At 60.9% G+C, this 26,031-nt stretch overlaps 1 protein-coding gene across 3 annotated transcripts in view; it reads right to left on the bottom strand.

The window, feature by feature from the left end:
* PKD1 (polycystin 1, transient receptor potential channel interacting) overlaps positions 1-26,031 on the bottom strand; it is a 66,087-nt gene that overhangs the window by 4,137 nt on the left and 35,919 nt on the right. For all 3 annotated transcript variants that reach the window (XM_044452599.1, XM_044452598.1, XM_044452602.1), the window contains 25 exons: positions 25,690-25,842; positions 23,840-23,984; positions 22,017-22,616; positions 19,804-19,960; positions 19,040-19,292; positions 18,319-18,514; positions 17,242-17,412; positions 14,958-15,101; positions 13,382-13,592; positions 12,609-12,735; positions 12,092-12,208; positions 11,504-11,553; positions 11,110-11,312; positions 10,880-10,985; positions 10,433-10,548; positions 9,907-10,109; positions 7,631-7,825; positions 6,910-7,049; positions 6,631-6,758; positions 5,966-6,137; positions 5,063-5,188; positions 4,733-4,907; positions 4,058-4,345; positions 2,568-2,702; positions 1,124-1,438 (listed from right to left, as the gene is read on the bottom strand). In XM_044452599.1, coding sequence (XP_044308534.1) covers positions 1,124-1,438; positions 2,568-2,702; positions 4,058-4,345; positions 4,733-4,907; positions 5,063-5,188; positions 5,966-6,137; positions 6,631-6,758; positions 6,910-7,049; positions 7,631-7,825; positions 9,907-10,109; positions 10,433-10,548; positions 10,880-10,985; positions 11,110-11,312; positions 11,504-11,553; positions 12,092-12,208; positions 12,609-12,735; positions 13,382-13,592; positions 14,958-15,101; positions 17,242-17,412; positions 18,319-18,514; positions 19,040-19,292; positions 19,804-19,960; positions 22,017-22,616; positions 23,840-23,984; positions 25,690-25,842 — 4,626 coding nt within the window. The remainder of the gene's footprint in view (positions 1-1,123; positions 1,439-2,567; positions 2,703-4,057; positions 4,346-4,732; positions 4,908-5,062; positions 5,189-5,965; positions 6,138-6,630; positions 6,759-6,909; positions 7,050-7,630; positions 7,826-9,906; positions 10,110-10,432; positions 10,549-10,879; positions 10,986-11,109; positions 11,313-11,503; positions 11,554-12,091; positions 12,209-12,608; positions 12,736-13,381; positions 13,593-14,957; positions 15,102-17,241; positions 17,413-18,318; positions 18,515-19,039; positions 19,293-19,803; positions 19,961-22,016; positions 22,617-23,839; positions 23,985-25,689; positions 25,843-26,031) is intronic.

Below are 26,031 nucleotides of genomic sequence, written 5' to 3'. Positions count from 1 at the left end.
GCTCCGCTCACGACGTGCATGTCCAGCCTGTCCCTGAACCCCGTCACTGGTGGGGCCTCAGCCACCTTCCCTGGAAGCCCAGTCCACACCCTCGGGGTCCCAATGGTCAGGAAGTGCTTCCTGGCACCTAAGTGGAACCTGGGTTCCCTGAGCTTGGCTCCGCTGGAGTGTGTCCTGTGATGTGGTGCCGTCAGGCACGCGGATGTGTCTCTTCGTGCCCCCTGGGTTCCCTGTCCCTCCCGAGTTCATTTTTTAGCCTTTTAAAGAACAGGGAGGCCTGCCACACTGCAAGGTGAAACACTGCCGACTCTGCTTGGGTCCAGCAGAGCGGGGCACACCCTGAGGCTGAGTCTCCCAGGCAATTACTGCTCTTCCACGGGCCTCTGTGCATCACACCTGTGCGGGGCCTGTTGCCGGGAGGGGGAGGGGGAGGGATCTGGATCCCCAAGAGGTGCAACAGGGAGAGCCATGCAAGTTTCTGTGCAGCACAAAGAACGTCTATTTGGTTCTGTGTGAAAATAAGTACAGAAACTGCCACCCCTCCGCAGGTGCCATGTACCAAAGCGCGGCATTTCAGCCCTCGGGGACACTATGGTGCTTATTAATCAAAGTTAAAGAACAAGAAAAATCTGAAACAATCATTTAAAACAATCCGGGCAAGCCCCGTGAAGAGCCCAGAAGCCAAGGGCACTGCCGCAGGAACGCCCCTGCTGTGCGGGGGCCAACATGCCTCCCTGGTGGCAGAACCCAAGTGCAGCCCTGGGCGCGAGATGCAGCTCCACGTGCATCGGGTCGCCCATTCTGGACATGGCGAGTGCCCCCCTCACGGGCACAGGACCTGGCGCAAGGGGCAGAACGCCGCTCCACACCTGCCTAGCAGAACGAGAGCAACTTGGCCGGTGCTTCATTTATCCCAGCGGCAAAACCCACTTTTCTGTCTGGGCACAGAATTGCTACGTTTGGATCACAGCCCTGTGGAAGGGAAGGGCATGAGCTGTGCTCCCTACTAGCCTGCCATGTTTGCCTTCACCATCTTGGTGCAAGCACTGCAAGCAGATTCCCTCCACACCCCACCCACACCCCCCCCCACACCCCCCCCCCCCCCCACACCCCCCCCCCCCACCTCTTTGGCTTTGCTAAATCCCAGCCACATCTTGAGCCTGCGAACGAACAGTTCGACCATCTCGTAGTCCTGGGACTCGACGGCCGGCCGGTACATCTCGAAGCGGGTCTCACGGTGATGGTGGATGAGGACGGCGGCGAAGAGGCGCAGCACCACCCACAGCTCCAGCAGGATGTAGCTGACGCAGAAGAGGTGGGAGAGCCCCACCGGCTCAGGAAGGCAGAACTGCAGCCTCAGGCCCCCGCGGAGGGCGGTGAAGAGCACCTGGAGCACGTGGAAGAAGCTGCGGAAGGACTCGGAGCGGGAAGAGAAGAGCTGGCCGAGAGACACGGGAGAGGCGGTCAGAATTCCACGGCTGGCCCTGGGTACACTGGCTCTCCGCCCCACAGCTGCCACCCGAGGGCAGAGTGGAGGAGGAGGGTCAGTTCCTGCAGCTCCCTTCCCACAGCCACCCATCCCTAAAAGCCTTCGCTCACCCTGCCTGCTGCAAGAGCGCCTCTCCTCCTACAAACTCCTAGGACCCAGATCTGGGTGTGGGAAGTGCTCCAGAGGGCCCGCGCATCCCTCCTCGCCTCTGCTTTCCCAGAGCCCCCGGCAGCTCGCAGGGAACAGCTGCACATGAGCTTGGCCTGGGAAGGGCCTGATGCACCCAGAGCAGAGTGGGATTCCCCCCGGCGGAGAAGCAGCCAGTCGGTGCTCTGCGCAGTTCCATGTTTCTCTCTCTCTCACTCCCGCTCTCGCTCACTCGCTCTCTAGCTGGGTATTTTTATCCCGTCCAATACGAATCGTCTCTGGACGGCTTACAATGTAATAAATATCCAATAAATATGTACATCGAACCATAACAAGATAAAATGTGACTTGAGGATCTATCAATAAAAACATAATTAAAATAAACTTTAAAATATTGGGTAAATAAAAATGTCTTGACCTGGTGCCGGAAGGCATATAACGTTGGGGCCAGGCGGACCTCTCTGGGGAGCGCATTCTGGAACCGGGGCGCCACCGCAGAGAAGGCCCTCCTCCGAGTGTTCCCTCTCCTGACCTCCTTCAGGGGGGGTTCCCGGAGCAGGGCCTCTGCCTCAGATCTTAAGGGGCAGGAGGGCACGCAGGGAGAAAGACGTTCCTTCAGGTATCCTGGTCCCAAGCCATTTAGGGCTTTATACGTCAATACCAGCACCTTAAATTGGGCCCAGACTTCAGTGGGGAGCCAGTGTAGCTGATAGAGGACCAGCATTATATGAAAATAGTGACCGGCCCCCTCAGCAGCCTGGCAGCTCTATTTTGAACCCACTGAAGTATCCGGACCGTCCTCAAGGGCAGCCCCACGCAGAGTGCATTGCAGTATTAGGAAGTGTATACCATCCTTCATCCACAAGGGCCTCCAGACAGACATAATGAACCACCCTAAAATCACATCCTGCTTAGAGGACTCGAGACCTACCAGAAAGCCAAGCTGTCCATAGGCCAGTGTGAGGATCACGAAGGCCACCGCTGCGGCCAAGAGCTCCTTTGCAGCCCTCCGCAGTGTTTTGCCAAATGTGGACCACTGTCGGATGAAGCGCAGCTGCTGGGCGGCCTGTTGGGAAAGCAGATGCGGTCAGGGGTCTCCCCACGTGGCCCGGGGAGGATCGCCTCCCCTTTGTAGTCACTTCTGGACCCAGGCTTCTAAATCGCTAGTGATATTTTTCCAGCCATGTTGCATGGTCCTAGTTTATTGTCGTGTCCTGTTAGAAGCAGTTCAGGAATTGTTTTATGTTGAAATATGGGATGTTTATCATACGGAAACTGCCCTCCCAAGGGCACAACTCTCTTCTTTGCAGAGCAGCTCACCTCCTGAAACGGCTGGGTTCATCCTGCCCAGCAAGGGAGGAGGCGGCGCCGTGGGCCCCACTGTCTGTGGCTGAGCTCCCGGCAGGGCGGAGCAGCAGACCTGGACTCTGCTTGCCAGCACCGACCGCCTCACTTCAGTGATGCCCCAGGGCACTTTTCTACGTATTTATGTAAAATTTTCTTATACCATCTATTATTTTCCATAGAAAATCTCAAGATGGTTTACAATTTTAAGAACATCAAAACAATTTTCAGCACTTGATTAAAATAATCAAATATATATTGAAATCAACAATTAAAATGCTGGTTAAATAAAAAGGTTTTGGTCTGGTGCCAAAAAGAATAGAAAGTCAGTGCCAGACAAATCTCTGGGGAGCACATTCCACAAATGAGTTGCCACCGATGAAAAGGCCCTGCTCGCCTCCCTCAAGGAGGGCTCTCAGGGACGGGCTTCAGGCAAAGATCTTCGGGACAGAGCAGGCATGCATGGAGGCAGGTGTTCCTTTAGCTCGCGAGGGCCTGAGCCACTGGGGACATCGCATGTCGCTCTCAACCCAGGCCTCGGCTGGTGGATGGTACAGGAACATGCCTGCCGGTCCCAGCCAAGAGACCGGCTGTCCTATTCTGTGCCCACCGGCGTATCCAGACTGCCTTCAAGGGCAGCCCCACCTGAAGCACGGTGCAATAGTCCAAATGGGAGGTTCCTGGAGCGTGGGTCGCCATGGCCTGGCTCTATCTAGCCAAGGAAGACGCAGCTGGTGGGCCAATGCCAACTCCAGCCGGTGGAAGGCACGTCTCACCACGACAGCCCCCTGGAATTCCAGGGGAAGTTCTGGAGCAAGGAGTCCTCGCACCCCCTCCAGAAAAGGAGACCTCGCTCGCTTGAGTATAGGACAATACTTAAGTACAACGGAATGGGCGGGCGGTTAGACGAGCAAGGTGCCACAATGACCATCTGGATGCACGGAAGGCGAGGCGAGGCGAGGCGAGGCACGGCGCAGCAAGCAGCTGCCTTGGCCTTCCGCGGCGCCTTCCGCACATGGGGCTCCCAGCAGGGAGGGCCCTGCCCTGCACAGCCGCTCGCCGGAAGGCAAGCCCTACCTTGATGGTCAGCAGGAAGAGAAGGCAGGCGGCCAGGCTGCCCGAGGCCGTGTGCAGAGCAGCCACGGGGTAGAAGCTGGTGAACCTCCGTCGGTCCTGCAGGTACCTGGCCCACTGCTGGCTGGCCAGGGCCACCTGGCTGAGGTGCACGACGCCCGTGCAGGTGGCGGCCAGAATGAGCAGCCACTGCCCGTAGCTCCCCACACGCGCGAAGTAGGCCCTGCCCGCCCTCTTCATGGCGAGGGACTCGGCAACCACGAAGTAGACAACCACAACCATGAGGAAGACCTGCAGAGCACAGGGGTGGGGGTCTTTTGGGGGGGGTCTCCAGGCCTGTGCGTGCCTCTGCTCAGTGCAGTGCTTGCCGTCTTAACAAGCCAAGCGTTCAGAATCACCGAGAGAGACTCTGAATCGCTGCGGCCCCTCCTGCCCTCGCTTCCCTCCCCGGAGCACCTGAGGCAGCCCGATGGCAGCCGTCTCAGTGCCCCGAGCGGGGAAGCGAGCGCTTCCTGCCCCGGGGGGTCCGCAGCAACCCCGCCTCCCCCCCCCCCCCCCCGGCACCGAGCCCTGCGGCGCCCCCTCCCCACGGCAGGCTGAGACACGGGCGGCTGCAGGGCCCGGGCCCCCTGCCGCCCGCAGCAGCTGCAGCGAGGCAGGCCCCGGGCGCACACTGACCATCATGGCGAGCTGCAGCGTGGCCGCCTGGCCGAGAGGGGCCAGGGGCAGCGCGGTCACGGCCACGGCCGGCAAGGCACGCTTGGCCACGGGGAACTCCAGCCGCAGAGTGATGACAGCGTGGAGACCCAGGCCCGGGTTGTACTGGGTGAGCTCGACGAAGACGGCACGGCTCCTGCGGGGGTGGAGAGGCGGCTCAGCGCGCACCGGGCTCAGCGGTGGCCGCTGCGGCCAGGCGAAACTGGTTCAGAAAAGGAGCGGGTCTGGCGGCCAGTGCCCCATCCTCCCCCCGACAAGCCCGCCCGCCCGCCGGCCGCTCCCCCGGCCCACCTGTTGTCGATCCAGCTGTGCTGCCGGAGGGCGTCCAGGTGGGCGCGGCCTTCTTCCACGCTCGTGCCCAGCTCCTGGATGTAGCCACCGCCATCATAGGAGGACAGGTATCCCCAGTACCAGGCTCTGAAACATGCCGGGGCCTGGTCAGAACTAGGTTGGGCGGGCCGCCTCCCCGCCGGTCACTCATTTATTAGATTTACTCCCCGTTTTTCCTGCAAGGGAGCCGCACCAGCTTCTGCAAGATTCCTCTGGTCCACGCTCACAACAGCTGCCCTGAGAGGTAGGTCAGGCCAGGAGCCCCCCGACACCCACTCCCGCCGTGGGCACCTGCACTTCTTCGGCATTAAAACGCTCCTTCCCCACGGACGGACCGAGCCCACGCCATGTGCGGTCCGCGTCCGATGTGGGTCGGACTACCACTCACAGCACTCCCAATATGTGCCCTTTCACGTTCACCACCCTTTTACACCTTTCTCTGGCCTGCTCACACTCAGCCAGACCCTGGTCCTCACTGAGGGGCAGCCTGGACCTCCTGGACTTTCCAGTGACACCGAACGGGGGCTCACGTGGCAGGGCCCGCCCCCCCCCGGTTCGCCCCCGGGGCATCGGCGCGCCTGAGCGCCCACCCCCCTCAGACTGTGATCAAGGACGGGAGCGCTGGGAAGCTGCTGCCTGCGGGGGCCTCCGGGGACGGAAGGGCAGGCGACCTGCCACCCGCGCTTGTCTGCTGCCCGGAAAAGACCCTCTGGAGGCGGGAGCGGCAGGAGCAGCCCCTCGCCTGCCTTTGCCTGAGCCTGTGGGGGACTGCGAGGAAGTCGGGGGAGCAGGAAACCGGCCACAGCGGCGCCCGAGGCGTTTCTTGCAGGGTAGCCGGGGCAGGGGAGATTCGGCCCTTCTTACCCGGCAAGATCAGGGGGGGAGTAGGTCCACAACTCTGTGCCGTTGCTGAAACTGCTCTTCCAGCCGACGGCGTAACTGGCCGTGTCGAATCCGCCCGAGCCGAGCGTGCACTGCTCCCGAGACGCAGAGGGGCCAGTCCCGGCGAGGACGTGGCCAGCGGGGCCTGGGCACCCTGTGGGGAGACGCCAGCGGCACTGCGTTCGTCCTCCGCCAGTCCGGTGCTCGTCGCAGCCACGCCACCCATTGCCCTCCCCTCCGCGTCGCATCACTCAGCACGCCCAGCACCTCCGCCTCTCCCCTCCACAGAGGGCCCCTTTGCTCGGCTGCTTCGGCAGCATTCTCCCGGCTCAGGAACAAGAGAAATCTGCGCGGGCAGGCCTGGCAACTCGCCTGAGCCGCCTTCCTGAGGAAGCGGGGGCCGTCCCTCCCCCTGCAGGCTACTGATGCTGGAGGCGCAATCGCTCCAGGACCCCTTGTGCCAGCCAGCCCAGCCGTGGATCACAGAAAGCCACAGGACCCGGGAAGTGTGCTCCGCTGCGAAGGGGCGGCCGGCCGGCCACAGGGGGCGCTGCTGCCCGGCGCTTGGAGTGGGCCAGGCCCGAGCAGAGCAGAGCAGAGCGGGCAGCCGGGCCCAGGCGGCTGCCTTCCCTCGCGCTCCCACGCACCTTCCTTCAGGCGAACTTGCCGCAGCCGGGCCGGCCCCAGCGTGGCGCCGCACCTTCCCCAGCCGGGCGGGTTCTTGTGCAGGTAGGGCAACAGCCCCCCGGAGAGCCACCCCCAGAAGTCCTCTGCCCTGCGGAAGGGAAGCAGAAGAGACACGGGGAGGGGCGACGCTGGGGGAGGGAGGCCCTCGGCCTCGCCCCGGCAGGAGGGGCCGTGCTTCCGCTCGGTGTCCCTTCAGTGCCCCCAGACCCAGGCCCCCCAGGCTGCGGACTCCGAAGTACCTCTGGATGCGCAGGAACTCTTCGCTCCGCAGCTGCCGCTTGACGGAGCTCTGCAGAAGGAACGCCCGGCTGCTCTGCGACGGTTCCCCGTAGTTGGCAAGGAGGATCACCAGGAGGAGCAACATGTAGACCAGGAAGTTCTGGCATGAACGGGCAGACAAGCAAGGTTCACGGCTTGGCCCGCAACCGCCCACCCATCTCGGCCGCCTCAGCAAAACAGCCCCCAAGGAGGGGCCCCGTGTGCCTGCGAGCCATGCCACACGGCAGGGGAGTCCCCTTCGGCAGCAGGACACCCCACAGCGGGCCCTTGCTTGGGAGGCTCGTGCCCCACCCTCCCGAGGCCTCCAGCCCCACTGCGGCACAGCGAAGGCCGCCTGGGCAGCCGGACCCGCGGCTCCGGCTTTGGGCTCGCTTTCGGCAGTGCCGAGGGGTCTCCCTCGCACGCCTCTCCTCCCGCCAGCTGCCAGCCTTGGGACGGCTCCTGCACCTCTGCTATGCCAGGGCAGAATGCAGGAACGCTCAGCGCCCGCCTCGGAAAAAGGCAGGGTCGTGCCGCTCCACGTGTTCAGCTCAGAGGACGGGATGGGAGCGTGCGGCCCTCTGCCTCCCTGGAGGCCCCCACCCTCTGCTGATCGCTGGGTTGTCCCTCGGACCCCCGGGGCGGCAGTGCCTGGGCGCTGGCCCTTGGTGGCCCCCCTGCGGTGCTGCAAAGCACGTCCACCTTGAGCAGTCTGTGCAGAAGCTTCACTTTCCGGGCTTCCTCCTTGGCCTGGAAGAGGGCAAATCCCTGAGGCGGCCGGACCTTGCCGATCTTCTCCGACACGGGCTCGACCAAGGGGTGCTCCACCAGGGTGTCGTCTTCCTCGGGGTGCAAGCGCTTGGCTACCAGGGCGAAGTACAGGGCTTCCAGGAGAACCTGGCGGGGAGATCACCCCTGTACCAACCGACCCACCACGGCTCACGCCTCCCAGCGGCCGGTGCGGCGCAGACACACAGACCAGACCAGCTGGAATGGCACCTTCCCCGCTCGTCCAGGTTCCGCTGCTCCCACAGCCAAGAGAAGGCCGGACGGGTGAAATGACTTTTGTGCACAGGTTTTTTTCCAATAACTCGGCAAAGCTGATGCGAGCAGGTGAAAAAAGCACACGCAGCTGCTCCAGAATAATCCCATGGGTTAGTAAGACACCACGGTTTCCCACTTCAGTGCCACCAGTGGAGTCCCTCAAACATCTCCAGCAAAGATTTCAAGCAGGACAGAGGGCCAAGTCCAGCCGCGCTGCTTCGCCCACCGCGCTATTTCCCTGGCCTGCTTCAGGGTTTGACGCCGCTCCCACACCAGGGACCAGGTGCAACTGCGGGGAACGGGGCCGAGCGACCCCTCAGGGAAGCGGGCATGTGAGCCATGGCCAAAACAAGGGGCACCCCGATGTTGCCGCTCTATGGGTGGTGCAGTTGCAAAAATGGATACCTGCGCTGATCTACAGAATTCTGGATTTTCAGAATAAGACTTGGAAAAGCCCGTGACATGAAAGGAGAAGAGGGTTCCTCAGAGTTCTCAGAGGCAGCTGAAAACCTTCCCAGGAAGAGAGACCTTCCCTCGCGATCCGTCATCACGCAGCTGGCTGCCCACGCACAAGCGCCCGTTGTCTTGTGGGAGGTGCAAAACGGTGCGTGAGACGTGCACGTTTCTCTCCTATTAAGGACGTGCACGGCATGCCACGGTCCTGATTGCCTGCTCAGATAGACGCCACACTCTCCGAACAGACGCCTCTCCTCTAGAGCAAGGACAGGGTGGACCCCCCCCCACGCCCCGCCGCAGCAGGCGGTGATGGAGTGCTCCACACCGACGCCGGAGCTGCTCAGGAAAGGCTGCCGGGCCAGAACCGTGGCAGTCTGCACCCGCGATTTGCAGGCAAGCCGCAGGCCCCCCAAAGAGGCCTGGGAGGCGGGTGCGTTCGCCAGGCAGGGCTTCCGGAATGCCCCTCGCTCGGCACCACGGACAGTCGGAACACCGCCACTCTGCCCAGGAGCCCCCCCCCTCCCGGGAACAGAACATGCGCTCCGGCTTGTTTGCTCACTGCAGGACGCGGGGAGCTGCCCTGCTGCTGCGATGCTGGAGGCCGGAGGAGTGGGCGGTGTGAGACGAGCGGCCTCAGAGCAGCCGCAGCCGCAGCCAGAGCGCCACCGGGACACTCTGGCAAGGACAGGCGCCACGGCTGGCCGCGTGACTCACGGGGTGCTTCCGGCGCGGCGCCCAGCCCATCGCTCCTCCCTTTCAAAGGGCCTGGGATAGGCAGGGGCTCCCTACTGCAGCCCGAGCCGGGCCCGGGCAACGCCTGCCAAGGCAGTGGGGAGCCAGCCCCTGGCTTGCATCCGCCTGGCCACAGGACGGCTGGCTCTGGGCCCCCCAAAGAACCACCCTGGCCCTCTGGAGCCGAGCCGCCGGGCCTTCCGGCCTGGAAGCTGGGCTGCCGCATCCTTTTCCCTGGCGCCACCAGGCCCGGCTGCCTTGCAGCCAGTGCAGCCCCTTGCCCTGTACCCGGCCAGGTGAAGGTGGGAGGGCCCCCCATCTCCCCACACCTTGTGGGTGTTGAGTGCACCCTAAAGGCAAGGCAAGTGCCCGGGAATGCTTTGGGAATTGGAATCCTTTCTGCTAAGGAGATCTCTCTTCCGGAGGCGCAACCTAGAGATTAGAGCCACCCGGGAGAAGGGTGTGCTTTGCAGCTGCTCAGAGGTCACAGAGGCACAAGGGAGAATGCGGAGCAACCTCTTTTCGGGCAATCTCAGGGAGCACGGATTGACTAGGCACCTCTTGCCTTTGGAGGTGTACGGAGCTGTTCTCAGTAAGCATCGATCACACATGATGAGCCCCAAAATGGATGAATGGAAAGCCCCACGGAAAGCAGGCCTTGGGATGGAACCAGCACCTGCAATGACCTGAAGACGCCTGAGCGCCCTCCGTGCTTGCAGCCCCCCCACCCTCCCACCAGGACCTACCTTGAGGGGTTCCCAGAGCACAAAGGAGGAGAGGAAGCTGAACACCCCTGAGATAAGCCACATGAGGGCCACGCTGGCAGTGAAGCCCACCCCGATCCACGCGGAGACCCCAAAGCAGATGACAAGGAGGGCAAAGCTGAGGCCGTGGGCCAGGCGGGAGCACCAGAAAGGCAGCAGCTGCTTCCGGGCACAGCCGTCCGTAACTGGGGAGACACACAGGCCAGGAATAAAGGCGGGGTCTGCGCGGAGCCCTTCTGCACCCAGGGACGAGTCTGCACGCTTTGCGCAGGACCCCACGGCCTCTTCTGCCAGAGCTGACGGTGGTGGCCAGGAGCCAGGGGCGGTCACGCAGCCTGTTCCCAGAAGGAAAGCCAGGTCCATGCGCCTGTGCGTCAAGGGTGGCGGAGGGCACAGTGCAGCCGCAACGGCAGTTTGGACCTGGGCAGGCTGCCAGGCCAGCGCGCTTCCTGCCCCGAGCCCCCAGCACGGTCGCATCTCGCAGGAGCCTCTCTCGGTCCCACGGTACCTGCTTGCCCAGCTCTGGCCGGGCGGTTGGGCTCCTTGCTCATGCCCAGGGGCTGCCCTTTCTCATTCAGCCTCTGCAGCATGATCGCCTCCGTCTTCTCCCCAAACATGCTGGATCTGCCAGGGAAAGCAAGACCAGTCAGTTTGGGGCAGATCCCTGGGCCCCTGCCAGGGCTGCAGCCAGCACGCCTCTTCCTGACTTCCACTTGCTGGATCATGATCCAGCTCTGGCATGCTTGGGACCCCATCCTGCACGGCTGAAACGCCTTGGGGGCAAAAGGCCCAAGCAGGCAGGGGCCACCATGCACCCCTCCTGCCTCTGAGCCTGGCCCCTCCTGGCAGGATGCCTGTGTGGCACGGGGCCTCCCATCATGCAGGGGTCCTGGATGGCCTTCTCACACATCCATGCCAGGAGATGGGAAGGACCCCCCCCCCCCAGCAGACTTACAGCCCTGAGATGAGGTCCGTTTCGGCCTTGGGATACTGTCCCATATCCTGGGGATGAGAGAGGCTGCCCACTCCTTCAGCGAGGATTTGCCGGATCAGGTCTTCATCTGTGGCGGGAGAACACATTGCAGGCGGAGTTCGTGCCTTCCCCGCGTGGCAGTCCGCGCGAAGGGCAAGCGGTTTGCTCCAGGGTTTGCAGGCGGAACGCCGCTCTCCTGCCTCCCCCCCTACCTGAGGCCGAGAAACACCGTGCCGGAGCCTGCGGGAGCCCGAGGGACAAGCGGTCCTCCTCCGCAGCGAGAGGAGCCTCGAAGCCCAGGTGGCGGCTGGTCCTCCCCCGCTTCAGCCTCTGGATGGTGCTGTCCATTATGGAGGGGTTGCTCAGCAGGTCAGGCCAGCTGAGCAGGGCCTCGCTGGAGTGCCCCCGGGTCAGGCTGGGCCCAAGCAGAAAGAACCAGAGGGAGGCTGAGCCCGCAGACAAGCAGCCGTCCCGCAGTGATGCAGCACCGCCCCCCCATCCCACGCCCGTCTCAAGGGCGCCCATGGCCCAGGCGCATTTCTCCCACCCCACCCACAGACCTGGCAGAGTGGGGGGGGGGTCACAGTGCCCACGGCACTGGCTTACCTCTTGGAATCATCCTGGAGCAGGTCTGTTTTGGTTTGCTCTGAAAATGCCTGCAGGGAAGGAACGAATTTCAGTCTGGCATGGCCAGTTCTTGCCAGTGGGCCCAACAGGGGCACCCCAGAAAGGGTCCCTCTGCAGCTATCTGGGCACCAGCCTCTAGGCTGGGCGTCTCCAACCCATCCAGGCTGGAGTGTGCATTTGAAGCACACGGCACCCTCGCGAAATGGGGCGACTTGTCTGTGCACGAAAACGTTGCCACGATAAGCAGGCCCAGCCTCAGAAACAGGCGTGTCCCAGGAGGCCGGTGGAAAGGGGCAGCAGCCACGCAGAGACCTGGAATTGCCCCGGGGCTCCAAAGCACACGAGGGGCGTTTATAAAAGCGGCCCAGCGGAAGCGTCTTGCTTTTCAGCAAGTCCAGTGTGGGAAAGGAGGCTTTGCTTTCTGAAGCATCCGGAGCACAGAGGCCCCAAGAGGAGCACGGGCCGCGTCGGCCGTGAGGGGACAGAAAGGACAGGCTGGAGAGACCCGGGCTCATCCAGTCGGCACCCTTTCCACAGCTGCCCCGGCACCACCAGCAGCCCCCTCACCTCCATCCGAAGCCCAGGGAAGGCAAGGAAGGAACTCTCCCGGAGCGACGAGTCCACATAGTTGTCGATTTCTAAGGACTGCTGGTCCAGATGGGCCAGGGACTGGCTGACAGACACCTGTGAGAGGGAAGAGGGCTTGAGGGGCCAGGATGGGAGCTCGCTCTTTGCTCTGGCCGGGAACCCAAGGGCTGCAGCCAGACACGCAGCGCAGCACACAGGTCCCACCCGTTCTTTCGGTGCTGCTGCAGGAGCACTCGGGGGCTTCGTCCTCAGACTGGCCCAGGACTGAGCCCGGGGCCCTCACGCGCGGCCTCCAAGCCACCGGCACGGAGCCAGGCCCTGCAAGACCACGGAGGCCCGGCAGACTCTTCTCCCAGAGACAGGGCTGCACGCGTCGCGTCGCGTCGTGAGAGCGGCCAGCGGGAGCCGGGGGTCAGACTAGATGGCCTGGGAGACCCCTTCCGACGCGCTCTGCTTCCACGTTTCTTATGCGAGAGCGCGCTGCCAGGAGGCTCACCTTGCTGCGTGCCATCCGGAAGAGGAAAAGAAGAGCCAGGTACAGGGGATAGGCCACCAGACTGGACACCAGACCGACAGCAACTGTCTCACTGCTCACTGGGATCAAGGTGGAAATGGGCACGTGGCTAAGAAGCAGGGGAGAACGGCAGAGACGTGGGCACGGATTGTACGGCTGCTCGAGCACTTTCCTGAGACGATTATGCAATCAGCAGCGACCAGTCCATGATGCTCCAGCCCCAGAAGGGGGGGGGGCACTGGAGCCCAAAACGTGCCACAGCCGGCAGGTGGGTCCGTAACGGGGGGGAGGAGAGGGTTCTGCAGAACAACAGCCCCTCCCCCACGGCGCCACGTGCCGCAGCACATCCAGCAGCCCAGCCCTGATGCCTGCCTGCCCACGTGGCCCGGGCACACGACCTTCCCGACACGGCTCAGTCCTGCCCCCCCCCCACCTGTGCACGAGACCCATCCGGTCACTGCTCACGCTGCCCCCTGCCGGTGTGGGGAGGGGGGACCTCCTGTCCTTTCCAGCGTGAGCAGGACATTTCATCCAAACGAGAGCATTCAGCGAGCCCGTGCGTGGGGCGCCGATTTCCAAGCCCTCCTCCAAGATGCTCCTCGAGATGCCCCCATCTCCTCCAGGTCCCTTGCCCCCACATGGCCTCTCCTGGGGGAAGCAGGAACGCCTCCACCTGGATCCTCTGTCGTCTGGAGCAGGAAGGGAGCCCGCGAGGGGAGCCCAGGGACCGCTTGTGCGGGGCGGGGGGGGCATACCTGAAGTTGCTGTCTCCCACCACCCCGTACCACACGGCATTGGCGCAGAGGAAGAGGAAGATGAGGACGCAGCAGCAGGAGGCTCTCTGGACGCGGGTGAAGCGGCTGCGAGGAGGCCGGTCCCACAGCGAGAGCCAGACGTGCTTCTCGAAGAACCCGCGCTGCAGCTCGCCAAGGAAGATGCGCAGGAAGCTTCGCAGGTCGGCCTCGGCTGCAGAGCAGGCACAGGGCAGCCCTGCGTCAGCCCAGGGCCCAGTCAGGGCGGTGGGAGCACACGCCCCGCTCCGCAGGCCCACAGAACTCGCCTTCGGGGCGCCTGCCAACGGCGAGGCAGCCGGGGGGCAAAGAGGTGAGCAGGGAACGGGGCCGCGAGCCCACGAGATGCTTTGCCCGCCTCAGGTCAGGCGACCCTGTGCCTAGGGGAGTGTCCGCCACGAGTGGGTCCCAGGGCGTGTCCTCCCCAGTGGCTTGATAGCCAAACTCTGCCAACACGGCACCTCTGAGCCAGCGACAGTTCATGTGCAAAACATTAATGAGGAGCTGGGGAGGATGCCCCACAGCAAACACTGGGCCACCCCAGTTCATAGACCCACCTCTCCAGGAGACGGGGTGCGGGTGGGAGAGGAAATGGGATGGCCTAACATCCGGATGCAGTCTTGTTTGGGGTACGGGAGACTTCCAAAGCACTTGCAGCAACCAAAAGCTTCGTGTGCTTCTCAGGCCTTCTGTTTCTTAGTAATTTCTACGTATGCTACCTATATACGCCTCGATTAACCATGCTAGGCTGGACATAGTTCTATGCCAGAAGACAACGGCTGTGACTCTAAAGGAAATGTACCTATTTTAAATGCCTGAAAAGCTAATCTGTAACTTAAAAAGGGAGGACCCATTCCAGAAACAGGCGCATGGCCTGCTATTCCCGTCCAGCATTTCTCATCATAACTGGGGCGGGGGGACCGTTTTATTCCTGCACAGCAACGCTCCACATGCTGTTTCTTATACTGGCCTCATACTTGGTTTCTCAAAGCAGCGATTTGTTTTCCAATCATTTTAACATTCGGCTTGGTCCTCACTGAGCTCAGAAGACCACATAATTGAGTCGCCAAAAGCAAAAATGAAGCTCTGTGACCGACAGCTTCTCTGCAAGTGCCGCTGGACATCCCGGTGTCCTGTATGGTCGCAGGGCAAGGGCCAGGGGGAAGCAGTATGTCTGTCCAGAGTGGCTGTCCCAGGCCCGTTCCCATTCCAACCCTCAAGGCTGAGGGGTCACGGAAACCCCCTCTCGGGACTCGGAGAGTTACGACCTCCATGGCCAAACCAAAATGGCAGCACCTACAAGTCCGGCCTTTTTGGAGCCTGGGCCCTTGGCTTTTGCTCCCCCTTTCCTCAAAAGTGGCACTCGGGTCTGTTTGGGGGAGGGGGGGCTTTCTCCTCACTGTGGGAAGCTGGAGCTGCCTACGAGCCCCACCCTCTCCAGGCTGGCTCCCCGGGTACCCACTCCTCCTGCACAAGGTCCGGCACAAGGGAACGGCCTCCGAAAGCCTCCCGGACACATTTCATGTCCCTTCCTACTCACTAGCAGCCACGACCTCCTTCTCCACCAGGCCACTGCTCTCCTCACTTTCCACCGACAGCCAGTCGTTCACCAAAAAGTGATAGTTCTTACAGGTCTGCAGGTCTCGGACAATGACATGCTGCAAGTACCATGATGGATTTAGTCCTACAGGAGAAGTTGAAGGAGACACAGGTTTAGGACTTTCCGGGCTATCAACCGTTAATACTGCACCATTTTTAAACTGCAGTGTTTCGGAACATCCTGTCCTCAGAATCTGAACTTGAAAATGGTGTGTGCAGCTTTTGAAGCAAATGTTTTATAGGCATTATATGGACTGGTTGGACAACTCCTACTTGTTGCTGGGGTTATTTTTAGACATTATAAAGTGGCGGGACCTGCAAGAAGGGGTGCATCTGTAACAGAATGTCATCGTGTATTGGGTTTTCCAAAAACCAGGAGGACTCCCCCAAGTATGGAGGAATCCTTTTTTTCCCCCTTCATTTGATTGATTCCGCCAACATTGGTGGGAAGAATTTAGGCCAAAGATGTCAGGCTGTGGGTAGAAAATGATCTATTGTGCAGCCTATCCCAAACTAGTACACACACTGCATCAATAAAGGGTAGAAACAGGTGTGTTACAAGGTTCCCCTCCTGGGGGCATCTACTTTGGCACAGCCCCTTCCCTACCTGGGTCCCTTCAAGTATTTCGGACGACAGCTTCCACCCGCATCTTGGAGGGATGCAGGTTCGGGAAGTCAGTGAGTCTGGTGTCCATTGTTGCTTTGGTAGCTGTAATCCCTCCTTTTGACTACAGTCCTCTAAGAGGCTCACAACATTTATAAACATACCAGAAGGATACAAAGAAAACAAAGGCCACAGCAGCCTTAGCAGCGGGGACGTGTCTGATATTTCTTCATATGGTCTGTGGTGGGGGAGGGGGCAGTCCAGGTATTTATTTGAGTACTGGAGTAAGTTTTATGAACTGATGAGTAAAAAAGTAAATCTTTTCACATCTCCTTTTAACTCTCTCCATGTGTTTTTCAAATCAATATTAGCCTTACATCCACTGTAGGAAAAACAATGGAAAGGCTCATAATAGAGAGAGATCTAGTGATGCTAGATAGGGAAGGGAGGCTGACAGCCACACAACACGGCTTCCGCAAAAACAGGTCCTGCCAGACAAACCTTGTGGAATTCTATGACAAGGTTTTGCGATGGCTAGATGGAGGGGATGCAGTGGATGTGGTATACCTGGATTTCAGCAAGGCCTTTGGCAAAGTGCCCCATGATATCCTGGTGGAGAAAGGATCTGGACAGACTATGGAAGTGGGCAGGAGACAACAGGATGGTGTTTAATGTGGATAAGTGCAAGATCTTGCACTTGGGGCACAGAAATGGGTGTCATAAGTACAGGTTAGGGGACAAGTGGCTGGAGAGCAGCACTTGTGAAAGGGACCTCGGGGTGCTGGTTGACTGCAGGCTGAACATGAGTCAGCCGTGTGATGCGGTGGTCAAGAGGGCGAACGCCACCCTTGGTTGCATAGCCAGAAGTGTGGCTTCTAGATTAGGAGAGGTATTACTACCACTCTACACAACTCTGGTGTGCCCGCAACTGGAGTATCGTGCTCAGTTTTAGGCCCCTCGTTAAAGGAAGGATATAGCCAGGTTGGAGTCAGTGCAGCGTAGGGCCACGAGGTTGGTGGCCGGTTTGCAGGGGATGCCGTATGAGGCGAGACTGAGGGAACTGGGCCTCTTCAGCCTGGAGAAGAGGAGACTCAGAGGGGATCTGTTGGTGACATGCAGGTATGGGAGGGGGTGTCTCACAGAGGTGGGGAGAGACCTGTTCTCCCCTGCAGAGGAAGGCAGAACGCGCTCCAACGGAGCAAAGCTCAGGGAGCCAAGGTTCCCTTTGGATGCCAGGAAGTACTTCCTGACAGTCAGGACCCCAAGGGTGTGGAATGGGCTTCCATGGGAGGTCGCTGAGGCCCCATCAGTGAGGGTGTTCAAGGATAGGCTGGACGTCCACATGGTGGGCGTGTCGTAAGCGGAGCCGGCTGGTGCCGGAGGTCAGACTAGATGGCCCGGGAGGCCCCTTCTGACTCGCTCTGTTTCTGTTTCTATGGTGTCAGAGGCTCGGGCTTTCTGGCTTGGAGCTCACTTGAAGACTAGGCTGGAATTCCCGCAGCTTTAACTGGACGGGACACCAGGGACAAAGGTGGGACTTCTTTCATACCCACAAAGCAGAGCTTCACAACCACAGTCCCCTCGAGAATTAGCTCGACACTCTGCTTATGTTCACGCGCACCTTTATTGTCATGCCAGATGCGAATTTTCCACACGCTGCCCAGGCTCCGTTCCGTGGCGATCCGGAAGATGTCGAGGCTGTTGCGGTGGAAGGCGTGCTTGCCGTCCAGATGCCTGTGCCCAGACTTGCTGTCCACCCCGTAAAGCATGATGCCCACATGTGCAGTTGTCCCTGCAAGGGCAGACAGGGGAAGAGGCCCAGCTGGGGGAAAGAGAGGGCTGGACACGGACCTCCGGGGGAGTCAGGGTCACACCCAGCCTCAGCCCCTGGTCCTGAGCATCGCAAATGCTTCCCCTCGCCACAGTGCCGCTTTGTGTACACAGAAAACAACAGAAAGGCGCAACCCGGTAAGCAAAAGAAACCCCAGCTTGGATGTTCCCGAAAGCCCCTGCAAAGTTTTGCAAGGGGTCTCAAAGCCCCTTTCCATGGTCAGGAGGGAGTTACGGAGGATGGCAGGGTGCCCTGCCCGGGCAGCCCAGCAACCCTGCGCCGTCTGTGCTTCCCAACGGGGCAGAGCGATGCTCCGTCCACGAGGGGCACCGCTGAGCAGGGGCAGAGTGTCGCCAAGTCCCTTCTGCGGCCTGACCCTTCTGCAGCGCCCTCTTCCTAAAATGTGGCAGCTCTCACGGTATGACATACTGATTTAACTTACTGCAACGACTGATTAACTTGTTGATTCCAAGTCTGGCAGGGGGAAATAAACACGCCGGTAGATTTGCTAGACGTTTAAAGGCCGGCCCGCCCCCAGCAGCCACAGAGCTGGCACCCCTGGGGCTGCGGGCACCTGAGCAGGCCCCACCCCTTGCTCTGCCATCGCCTGGTGCCTGCACAGCCACTGGCCCCAGCCAAGGGCACAGCTGGCCGGGGGTCTCGGCTTGCCATTTCCAAAAGAAGGGGCGTATCCAGTCCAGCCATTCGCCATCCTGGGGTCCCGCAAGTGCCCTCTGCAGAGCCCTCCCCAACCCACAACCTCCTTTTTCATCCTTGCCTTCTCCAGCGACAAGCCTAACTCAGCAATGTGACTGCGGCTGAGCCAGAACGCGCCAAGTTTTGCAAGCAAGGGAAAACGGCACTCACCTGCCCCCTGGCACCAGCCTGTTTTCACCAGGATCTCATACTTGTACAGCCCATTTCTCCCACAGAAAGGAATCACGCCCACTCGGTGGATGTCGATGACGTCCAGCTTGTGCACGATCATGGCGGCCACGGTGTAGGTCACAAAACAGATGGCGCAGGTCAGCAGCACCACGTAGTTGAGTCTGGGGACGGGAGGCTACGCAAACAAGAGCAGGCGTTAAAGGCGGCGGCCCCTGCGGGGGGCGATGCAAGGCAGAGAGCGCCGCAGGTCCAAGGGCTGCAGACAAGAGGCCCGTGAGGAAACCAGAGGGGGGCCTCCTTCTCTTGGCTGGCCGGTTCAAAGCAGGCCAAGGCGGCACTGAGCTGAGAAGTGCAGAACAAGCTTGTCTCGCTTGTCCAAAAATCATCCAAAGCGCGGCCTGGGTCTTCGGTTGTTCTTCTGCTCGTGTGTGTGCCTGTGCGTGTGCAGGTAGGCAGGAGGGGGATTTTCCAACTCCACGTCCACCTGAAGGCCCCCCCATCAGATCCCATGGATGCCCAGGAGGCTACGGGGAGAAGCTGGGAAAGGGAAAGCCCCATACCATGAACTCTGTTCCCATCATGGAGGAAAAGTCGGGTTCCGAGCCAAGAAAAGCAGCAAGAAGGTCAGAAGTGGTGGCAGTGCAGAAGCAGCACGAGGCGCCAGGGCGCGCAGGCAAGGATGCCGCCCGCTGGGACTCACCAGCCGCACGAACTGCACGGAGTGCGGGGGGACGAAGAGGCTCGCGCCAAAGGCGGTGAGGTGCTGGGTCAGGCACACGGCTTTGCTGGGGGTGGTCCCCTCCAAGGGAGCCATGCCCTCCGTCTTCCAGCGGTTCTCTTGCTCGTTGAAGTACTGGCACAGGGAGCCGTACAGGCCCAGCGTCACCTCCACCGGTGACCAGACAAAGTGGTTGGTGATGTTCAAGGAATAGTCTCTCTCCGCCACATCAGTGCTGAAGAAGTACGAGAACCGCACAGTGAGGAACGAGGCAGGGTGGGCTGGTCACACTTCTCACGGGTGGCGGTGCAGCGAACACCCTGCCTTGGACTCCTGGCTCGGCCACGCAGGTGAGTCACACCTGCAGCATCCATCGATCTCTCCAGGTGGGAAGCCGCACCCCCCCCACTTCCCACCACCCGTTGCAGCTCACCCTTGGCCCCCGCTGAACCACCCGGCCATCCCGACACGGGCTGCGTGCTTCCACGTGCCCTCATCTCCGCCTCCCGTCATCCCCCTGAGGGGGAGAGGCCTGGGGCTCAGCAGGCTGTAACGGGGCCACCTCTGAAAGCAGTGGCACTCAAACCAGTTCAGCATCGCCTCTTGGGCAGCACTGCAAAAGCGAGTGCCGCTGCGAGGCAAGACAGACGGTGGTTTCACGCGCAGAGGCAACCGAGCTGCCGCGCGCGGCCCCACTCGGGCCTCCATGGCCCAGGCTCTCCCGTCTGCCCAGATGGCTCACTCACGCGGGGGAGAGGAAGAAGGTGTCGCGCCGATGGTCCCGCTCTGCCTTCCCGTGCATGTCCTCCAGGCGGATCTCCCTGAAGGCCGTGCAGTTGTGCTCGGAGGGGCGGAAAAGACAGACAGCAACGAATGGCTCCGGCTCACTGGAGAGGTAGCGGCCTGGCCGTGGAGAGGAAACTTCCATAAGGGCCACCGAAGCCAGAAGCCAAGAAGGTGTCTGCTGCTTCTTCTGCGTCCGACAGGCTTACAAGAGGGAGCCGTGACCCGAGTGCTCCCAGCACAGCTGCCCAAGGCGGCAAGCACGCCTTCAGCCCCTGCCCGCCTTCCCCAGGCAGAACATGGGACTCCTGATACAGGCCCTCTCTTCCCTGAATTCTGCTCTGAATGCCCCAAAGCGCCGTTTAAAGGGCCTCGTGCAATTTATCCCTGGGGATGCAACAACATGGACCTCTCTTGATCCACTGAAATAGGCCCCCATAGTGCTTAATAAACAACAATGGCTTATATATCCTATATGCAACTGTATTAAAGTCCTTCTAATAAAGTCCCTATGAAAACAAGAGACGCTGTGCACACTCCTGGAAAGGCATCCTGCCCTCTCCCCCAGGCAGGAGGAAAGGGGCCGCTTTGGCACACGCACAAGCCAGCCACAGCATCGACATTTTCCTTCGGAAATCGAATGACCAGCTGGGGGCACCGGCCCAGGACGGCTGTGCTCGATGCAGGCAAGCCCTCCAGGCGCCCAGCGTGGGCACGTTTGGCGGCAGCCATCTCCACAGCCCCGCGCCAGGCGCCCTGCTCTTCCAGCGGGCAGCCCTTTCGACAGTCTACACGGAGGGAGCTGGGCTGGGGCCTGGCACACTCCTGGAGGCCTGGGCAGCTGTGCCCCTCTTGGCACCGGCCGGAAGCACAGCGGCTCCCGAGCCCGAGCCCCAGAGCCCGCCAGGCCCCTTGACGTTGCCCTGCACACATCGCCAGCTGGCCAGCACGCCGCGCTCGCCATTTCTGACTGTGTGTGCAGCCGCTCGTGGTTTTGCGAAGGCTGAAGTGGGTTTTACTGCCAGCGTTACACATGTTCCTGTGGGGCCTCCCCGCCTGTGTGGGTTCCCTTGCACTTGCAGGCTCAAGCGCTTCCAAAAGCTCCCCTGGACCTGCTCAGGAGAGGCCTTCTGGGTCACCCGCTGGCCTGCCCAGTTCTGGAAGTGCTTGTTTCTGGTTGCCCGGGCGCCACTGCGGTACTGTATTCTGCACGGCTGCCCTGCCGGCATCGTCATCTCTGTGGCCACTCTCCAGCTGAATCCTCCCTCGGAAGGCCACGCCGTGGGGCACAAGGGCTCCTGCACAGGACCGAGAGGCGGGGGAGGGTGCTGTACTTTAGCTACAGCAGCTTTTATTCTGAGCTTCACAAGGGACATCCGTGGTGGCAAATCTGTTTTGGAGTGGGAATCGGGACCTAGATAGCTCCCATACTGTGCAGAGTAAACACTGCACAGGGTAAGGCGTTCCAATGACACGGGGGCATTGCTTCCCCGCTGCCCGGAAACATGAGCGGCGCAACAAGACGTTCGTGCAACTATTCTGATACTCCAGCAATGACAGGCCCTGGGTTGCCCTGCAGTTCGCACAGCAGGGCCAACTCCACTCAGCAGTGGGCAGAGCGGTGGGAGGCCTGTGCTTTAATCTCAGCCAGGCGGGGAAATTTCTCTTGGTTTAACCTGCTTGACCAGCTTCTTGTGGGGATAAAAAGGGCTACTCACAAAGTGCACGGGCCTCAGCTCCCTGGAGACAGGGCTCCGGGGGCGTGGGGGGGCGTGTGTGAAGACCAAATGGGGCTGAGCGGTTGCCACTGAGGGGAATGAGGTGGGAAGTGGGGCCTTCCCACCAGCCCTGCTTCAAACAAACACCCCATCCCTAGGGGTTCAGAAAGGAGAAAGCCAATCACACTGGCTGGGCTTGCTGGGAGTTGTGGGCCCTTTAATTCTGTTTTCACAGGACTGGATGCATTGCAAGAGGGAGAAAAGAGGTGGATGGCTGCAGGGGCCTGTGTTTGCTTTCCCTTTCCCTCATGCATTCTGTCTTTTCAGAAGGGACAGAGGCTATCTTGCTTTGCTGATTCCTGGAGGTTCTGGGAGGACAGGGCATCTTCAAATGCCCATCTAATCACACAGCACTCCCAAAGAAGCCGTTAGTCCAGGGGCCCCCGCCGCACGCCTACCGTTGACAACACGGAAGGTGACCTGGAAAAACAGCCCTGCCTCCGCGTCCCTGCTCAAGCCGGTCACTGCCACATTCACAGAACCCCTCTCCTCAATCACAGCGGTTCCCACAGTGACGTCCTTTGGATCAGGGTTCAGCACCATCACAGTGATGGCCTTCTCCGAGTCCAGGCTCCCCACCGGTATCTCCGTTCCGTTGCTGTTCTGGAACGCCATCGATGCCACCTCAGAGGAAACGCTGTAGTTTGCGATGTAGCCAAAGGGGAAGGGGTTGTAGTCCACCCGGATCATGACCTGGACCACATCCGTCAGGTCAGAAAAGGTTGCGTTGAAAGCGGGAGGCATGGAAAACTGGCAGTCCGGGTTGTCCTCGTAGCAAAGGAGGCCCAGTGGGCCGGCCCGTTTGCCCGTGGCCGTGATGTTGCTGCCCACCAGCTCGAGGGGCTCTTCGTTGAGGACCCGAGACTTCATGAGGATGCGCATGAGGTTCGTGGACAGAGCGTAAGCTTTGGAAGCCACCTGGATGTGGTTCTGACCACCGTGCGGCTTCTGCGACTCGGACTCCTGGGAAACAGTGTTGACAAGGTGGATCAGATCCCCTGCGAAGCGAGCAGGAAAGAGTGGTGCGGTCAGAGGCCAGAGCTGCATCGGCTGGTGGCGCAAGGTGCCCACTGGCAACCGAAGTTCCCTCCCTCCCTGGTTAATGGTGGGGCTGACAACAGGCAGAGGCAGTCCTTCTTCTCTGCCCCAAATTACCAGTAAAGACAACCAGAGGCAAGGATGAAATACACGCTTGAAAACAGCTTTTTGGAAGAGCTTTTAAAGCCTCGTTCTTCAGCAATGCTGGCGAGTCCTAAGCTTGTGGCAAGGTCACTTAGGCTCCGGAGAGTCACAGTCAGCCTTGGGCTGGACTGCAACTCCCATCGCTCACAGCTAGCACAGCCAGTGCTGCGATCTGCCCTGCTGGCCGAGGATCACCCTGGTTGTGCTGTGGCCAAATAAGTGGCAGACACCCAAGCTCCCCACTCAGCTCCCAAGGAGCCTCGCCTACGGGTGCCGCTCCCGGCCTCGGGCTCACAGGCACACGCGCTGGTGCGGCGCCCTGCAAGCATGCGTGCGCTGGTCCTGCAGGCTGCCCCACCATCTCCCTCACCTTCCAAAGGCTCCCCAGAAACTGAGCTGGGAGCAGGGAAAGGCAGAGCTGGAGCCCCGTGGCCCCTGGCTACGGGGCTCCTCCCGGACCGGAATGACACGTGCCAGCAGGAAAACCGCACAACAGTTGCTGCCTGTTCCAAACCCGAAATTGCATGCAGGACATAATTTTCCTGCTGGGATGTGTAGTCCTAATTATTTTTTAATTTTATTTAGGTGTTTATATACCACCCCATTCCCATAGGCTCTGGTTGGCTTGAAAGAGAATAGATAGTTAAAACTTCAACTGAAAACAAGCAGAATAAGAAAAACTAATCTGGGAAGGTCTGTCAGAAGAGGCGTCTTCAACTCCCTCTTAAAGGTGGGGACTGAAAGCAGATACACCCTCTCCTGGCAGCCCCTGGGGAAGTCCTCCGGGTTGCAGGCATCAGCCTCGCAGGAGCAGCCTTCAGGAAATTATCCCCAGGGGCCCCGGGCAGGGGAGGTGCACTGTGCACAAAGGCACCACCACAGCTGCTTTGGCCCCAGGCCACGAGGGGCGTTAGCCCCAGCAGGGCAGCGGCAGCCGGAGGCTTTCATGACAGCGACTCTCGGCCTCCCCAGAGTGCGTGCCCCGGCACCCAACCCGCCGGGGGCCAGCGCAGAGTCTCCTTTGAGCCAGCGGGCACACCCATGATGTTGAGGATGTTGTCTGCGATGGCGGTCGGCGTCATGGTCCCCTGCATGGTCTCTCCCTGAAGAATGTCCATCATACTTTCCAGCTTCTTCAACGTGTTCGTCAGGCAGTCTCGGCACACCAGCTCCTTGCTGGCTACCTGTGAGCCAAAACGGCAAGTTATTTGGCTTGGGAACAGCAATCACGTTCTGGCGCTCAAGGTGGTTAAGGGTGCCAATTCGGGGCTCTGCCACGGCCAACGGTACTTCTGTCAGGCCTGCCGGACCGGGAACTGCGCAACACGCAGCCCCCTGCAGAGTCCTCATGGCTTTGCGTTTGGCGGAAAGGGCCTTCGGGCCCAAGCCCCCTGCATTTGCACCATGTACCAGTGCCAGGATGACCATAGCCAGCCGCTGTCCAAAGCTGCAGAAGGACTCGAGGAAGGGAAAAGGGTGAAGGGGTGACTGCGAGTCACCTCAACACAAGGCCGCCCGAAATTCCCCTGCAAGCTTCCCTTGAAGGGGGGGTGCGGGGGAGCCAGGTGGGGAACGGCAGTAATTTTGGTCTCCATTCTTGCCTAAATGAGCCAAAGAAAACAACGGCTCGACAAGGGCGAGAAGCAGCGCAGCGAGCAGCGCCTCCCGGCAAAATAAATACAGCATCAACAAGGCCAGTCTATATCCCTTCCTCTCTTTTCATACTCTGGTATGGATTTTTGAGTTTGTTTCCCCGAAAAGCTGTGTGAGCTCGGCAAGCATGGCTGGGGCTGGGGGAGCACTTTGATTTTCATGAGGCGAAGAGGCCTCACGCGGGGAGGGGACAGCCATGCCCCCCGCCCGCTATCCGGCCCCCGAGAGAACGCGCTCGTGGAGGGAGTGCCTGCCTTCGTGGGAGCAGAGCGCACTCCACACTGGTCCCCGTTCCCAAGCCCTTCCCTGCCCTCCTCCTCCAGCAACGGAAGGGAAGCGCCGCCCTTCGGCTCCTTTGCTGCCGGGCAACGGTTCCCGCAGGCACGCAGGCCAGGCGGATCGAAGAGGACGGCACCCTGTTTCCGGGGGCCAGTGCCGTGTCTATCATTCCAGGGGACTTTATAACGGAGATGGGAGAGGTGTGGCCCTCCCTCTGTGTCGGGAGTCCAAGTCCCATCAACCTTAGCTGAATCAATGGCGAGGGCTGTTGGGACATCCACCCCAATTGCATCTGGATCATACGATCATAGAATGGGAGGGAGGGAAGGGACCAGAGTCATCCTTCTCAGGGGGCTGTCCAGCCGCACCCCAAAGGCCTCCAGGGTGATTGGGCCTGTTGTCGCTCTGCTCTGACAGACAGGCAGTCCTCCTGGTCTCTAGCCAGAATCTGGCTTCCTCCAGCTCACTCTGGGATGACCGAGAAGAGACGTGTCCTTCATCTTCGGGACAGCGTCGCAGAGTGCCCGCCGACCTCCCCTCGGCCTTCTCTTCTTGAGGCTAAACAGGCCCACTTCTTTCCATCTCCCCACCCAGGGCTTTGCTTCCCGTCCCGGGTCATCCTTCTTGCCCTTCTCTGAACCTTTCCCAGGTTGCCTGCATCTTCCTTAAATTGCGTCCCCAGAACTGGACAAAGCACACCAGCTGAGTTCTGGCCAGTGCCGAGTAGCGGGGAACAAGCACTTCACATGCTCTGGAAGCGACACTTCCACTGCGAGGTCTGGGGCATGGCGGTGGGCCGGGCCAGGCTTCCGCAGTGCCGCCCCCTCGTTCCAAGGCTCGTGCTGGCAGCCCTCCCCACAGCCTGCAGCACGCGGGGTGCGCCCTGTGCCAAGGCGCCAGGCGAGGGGCTGCAGGCAGGCCCTTGCCGTGGCCCCCCCCCCCGCGGCACCCGCCTACCGTGCACTGCGCCAGGGCAGCCGTGATCTGCTGGATGTCATCCACCGTGTTCACGTTGAGGGCGATCAGCGTCTCGGTGATATTCCTGCGTGTCCAGGCCCGCAGCCGGTCCTCGTGGTCCACCCGCTGGCTCGCGCGCGCGGAACACTCGTACTGGGCGGGGGGAGAGCAGGGCCGCCGGGTGACTGGGACGCGCAGGCCCTCGGGGGCCCCGGTGCGTGAAGAGCCAGCCCAGCCCAAGGCCGCCCCCGCCGTGGGGCGGGTGGCAGGCAGCGATTTGTACTGAGAGGAGCGGGGCAGGTGCAAAGGCCCCCCGGGCCCCGCTCTAGCTCTGAGGGGCCC

This window comes from Varanus komodoensis, unplaced genomic scaffold (assembly GCF_004798865.1).
Source record: "Varanus komodoensis strain SLA01 unplaced genomic scaffold, ASM479886v1 scaffold73, whole genome shotgun sequence".
Classification (NCBI taxonomy): domain Eukaryota; kingdom Metazoa; phylum Chordata; class Lepidosauria; order Squamata; family Varanidae; genus Varanus; species Varanus komodoensis.
The sequence above is the reverse complement of the archived record's forward strand: the minus strand, read 5'-3'. Positions and strand labels throughout refer to the sequence as shown.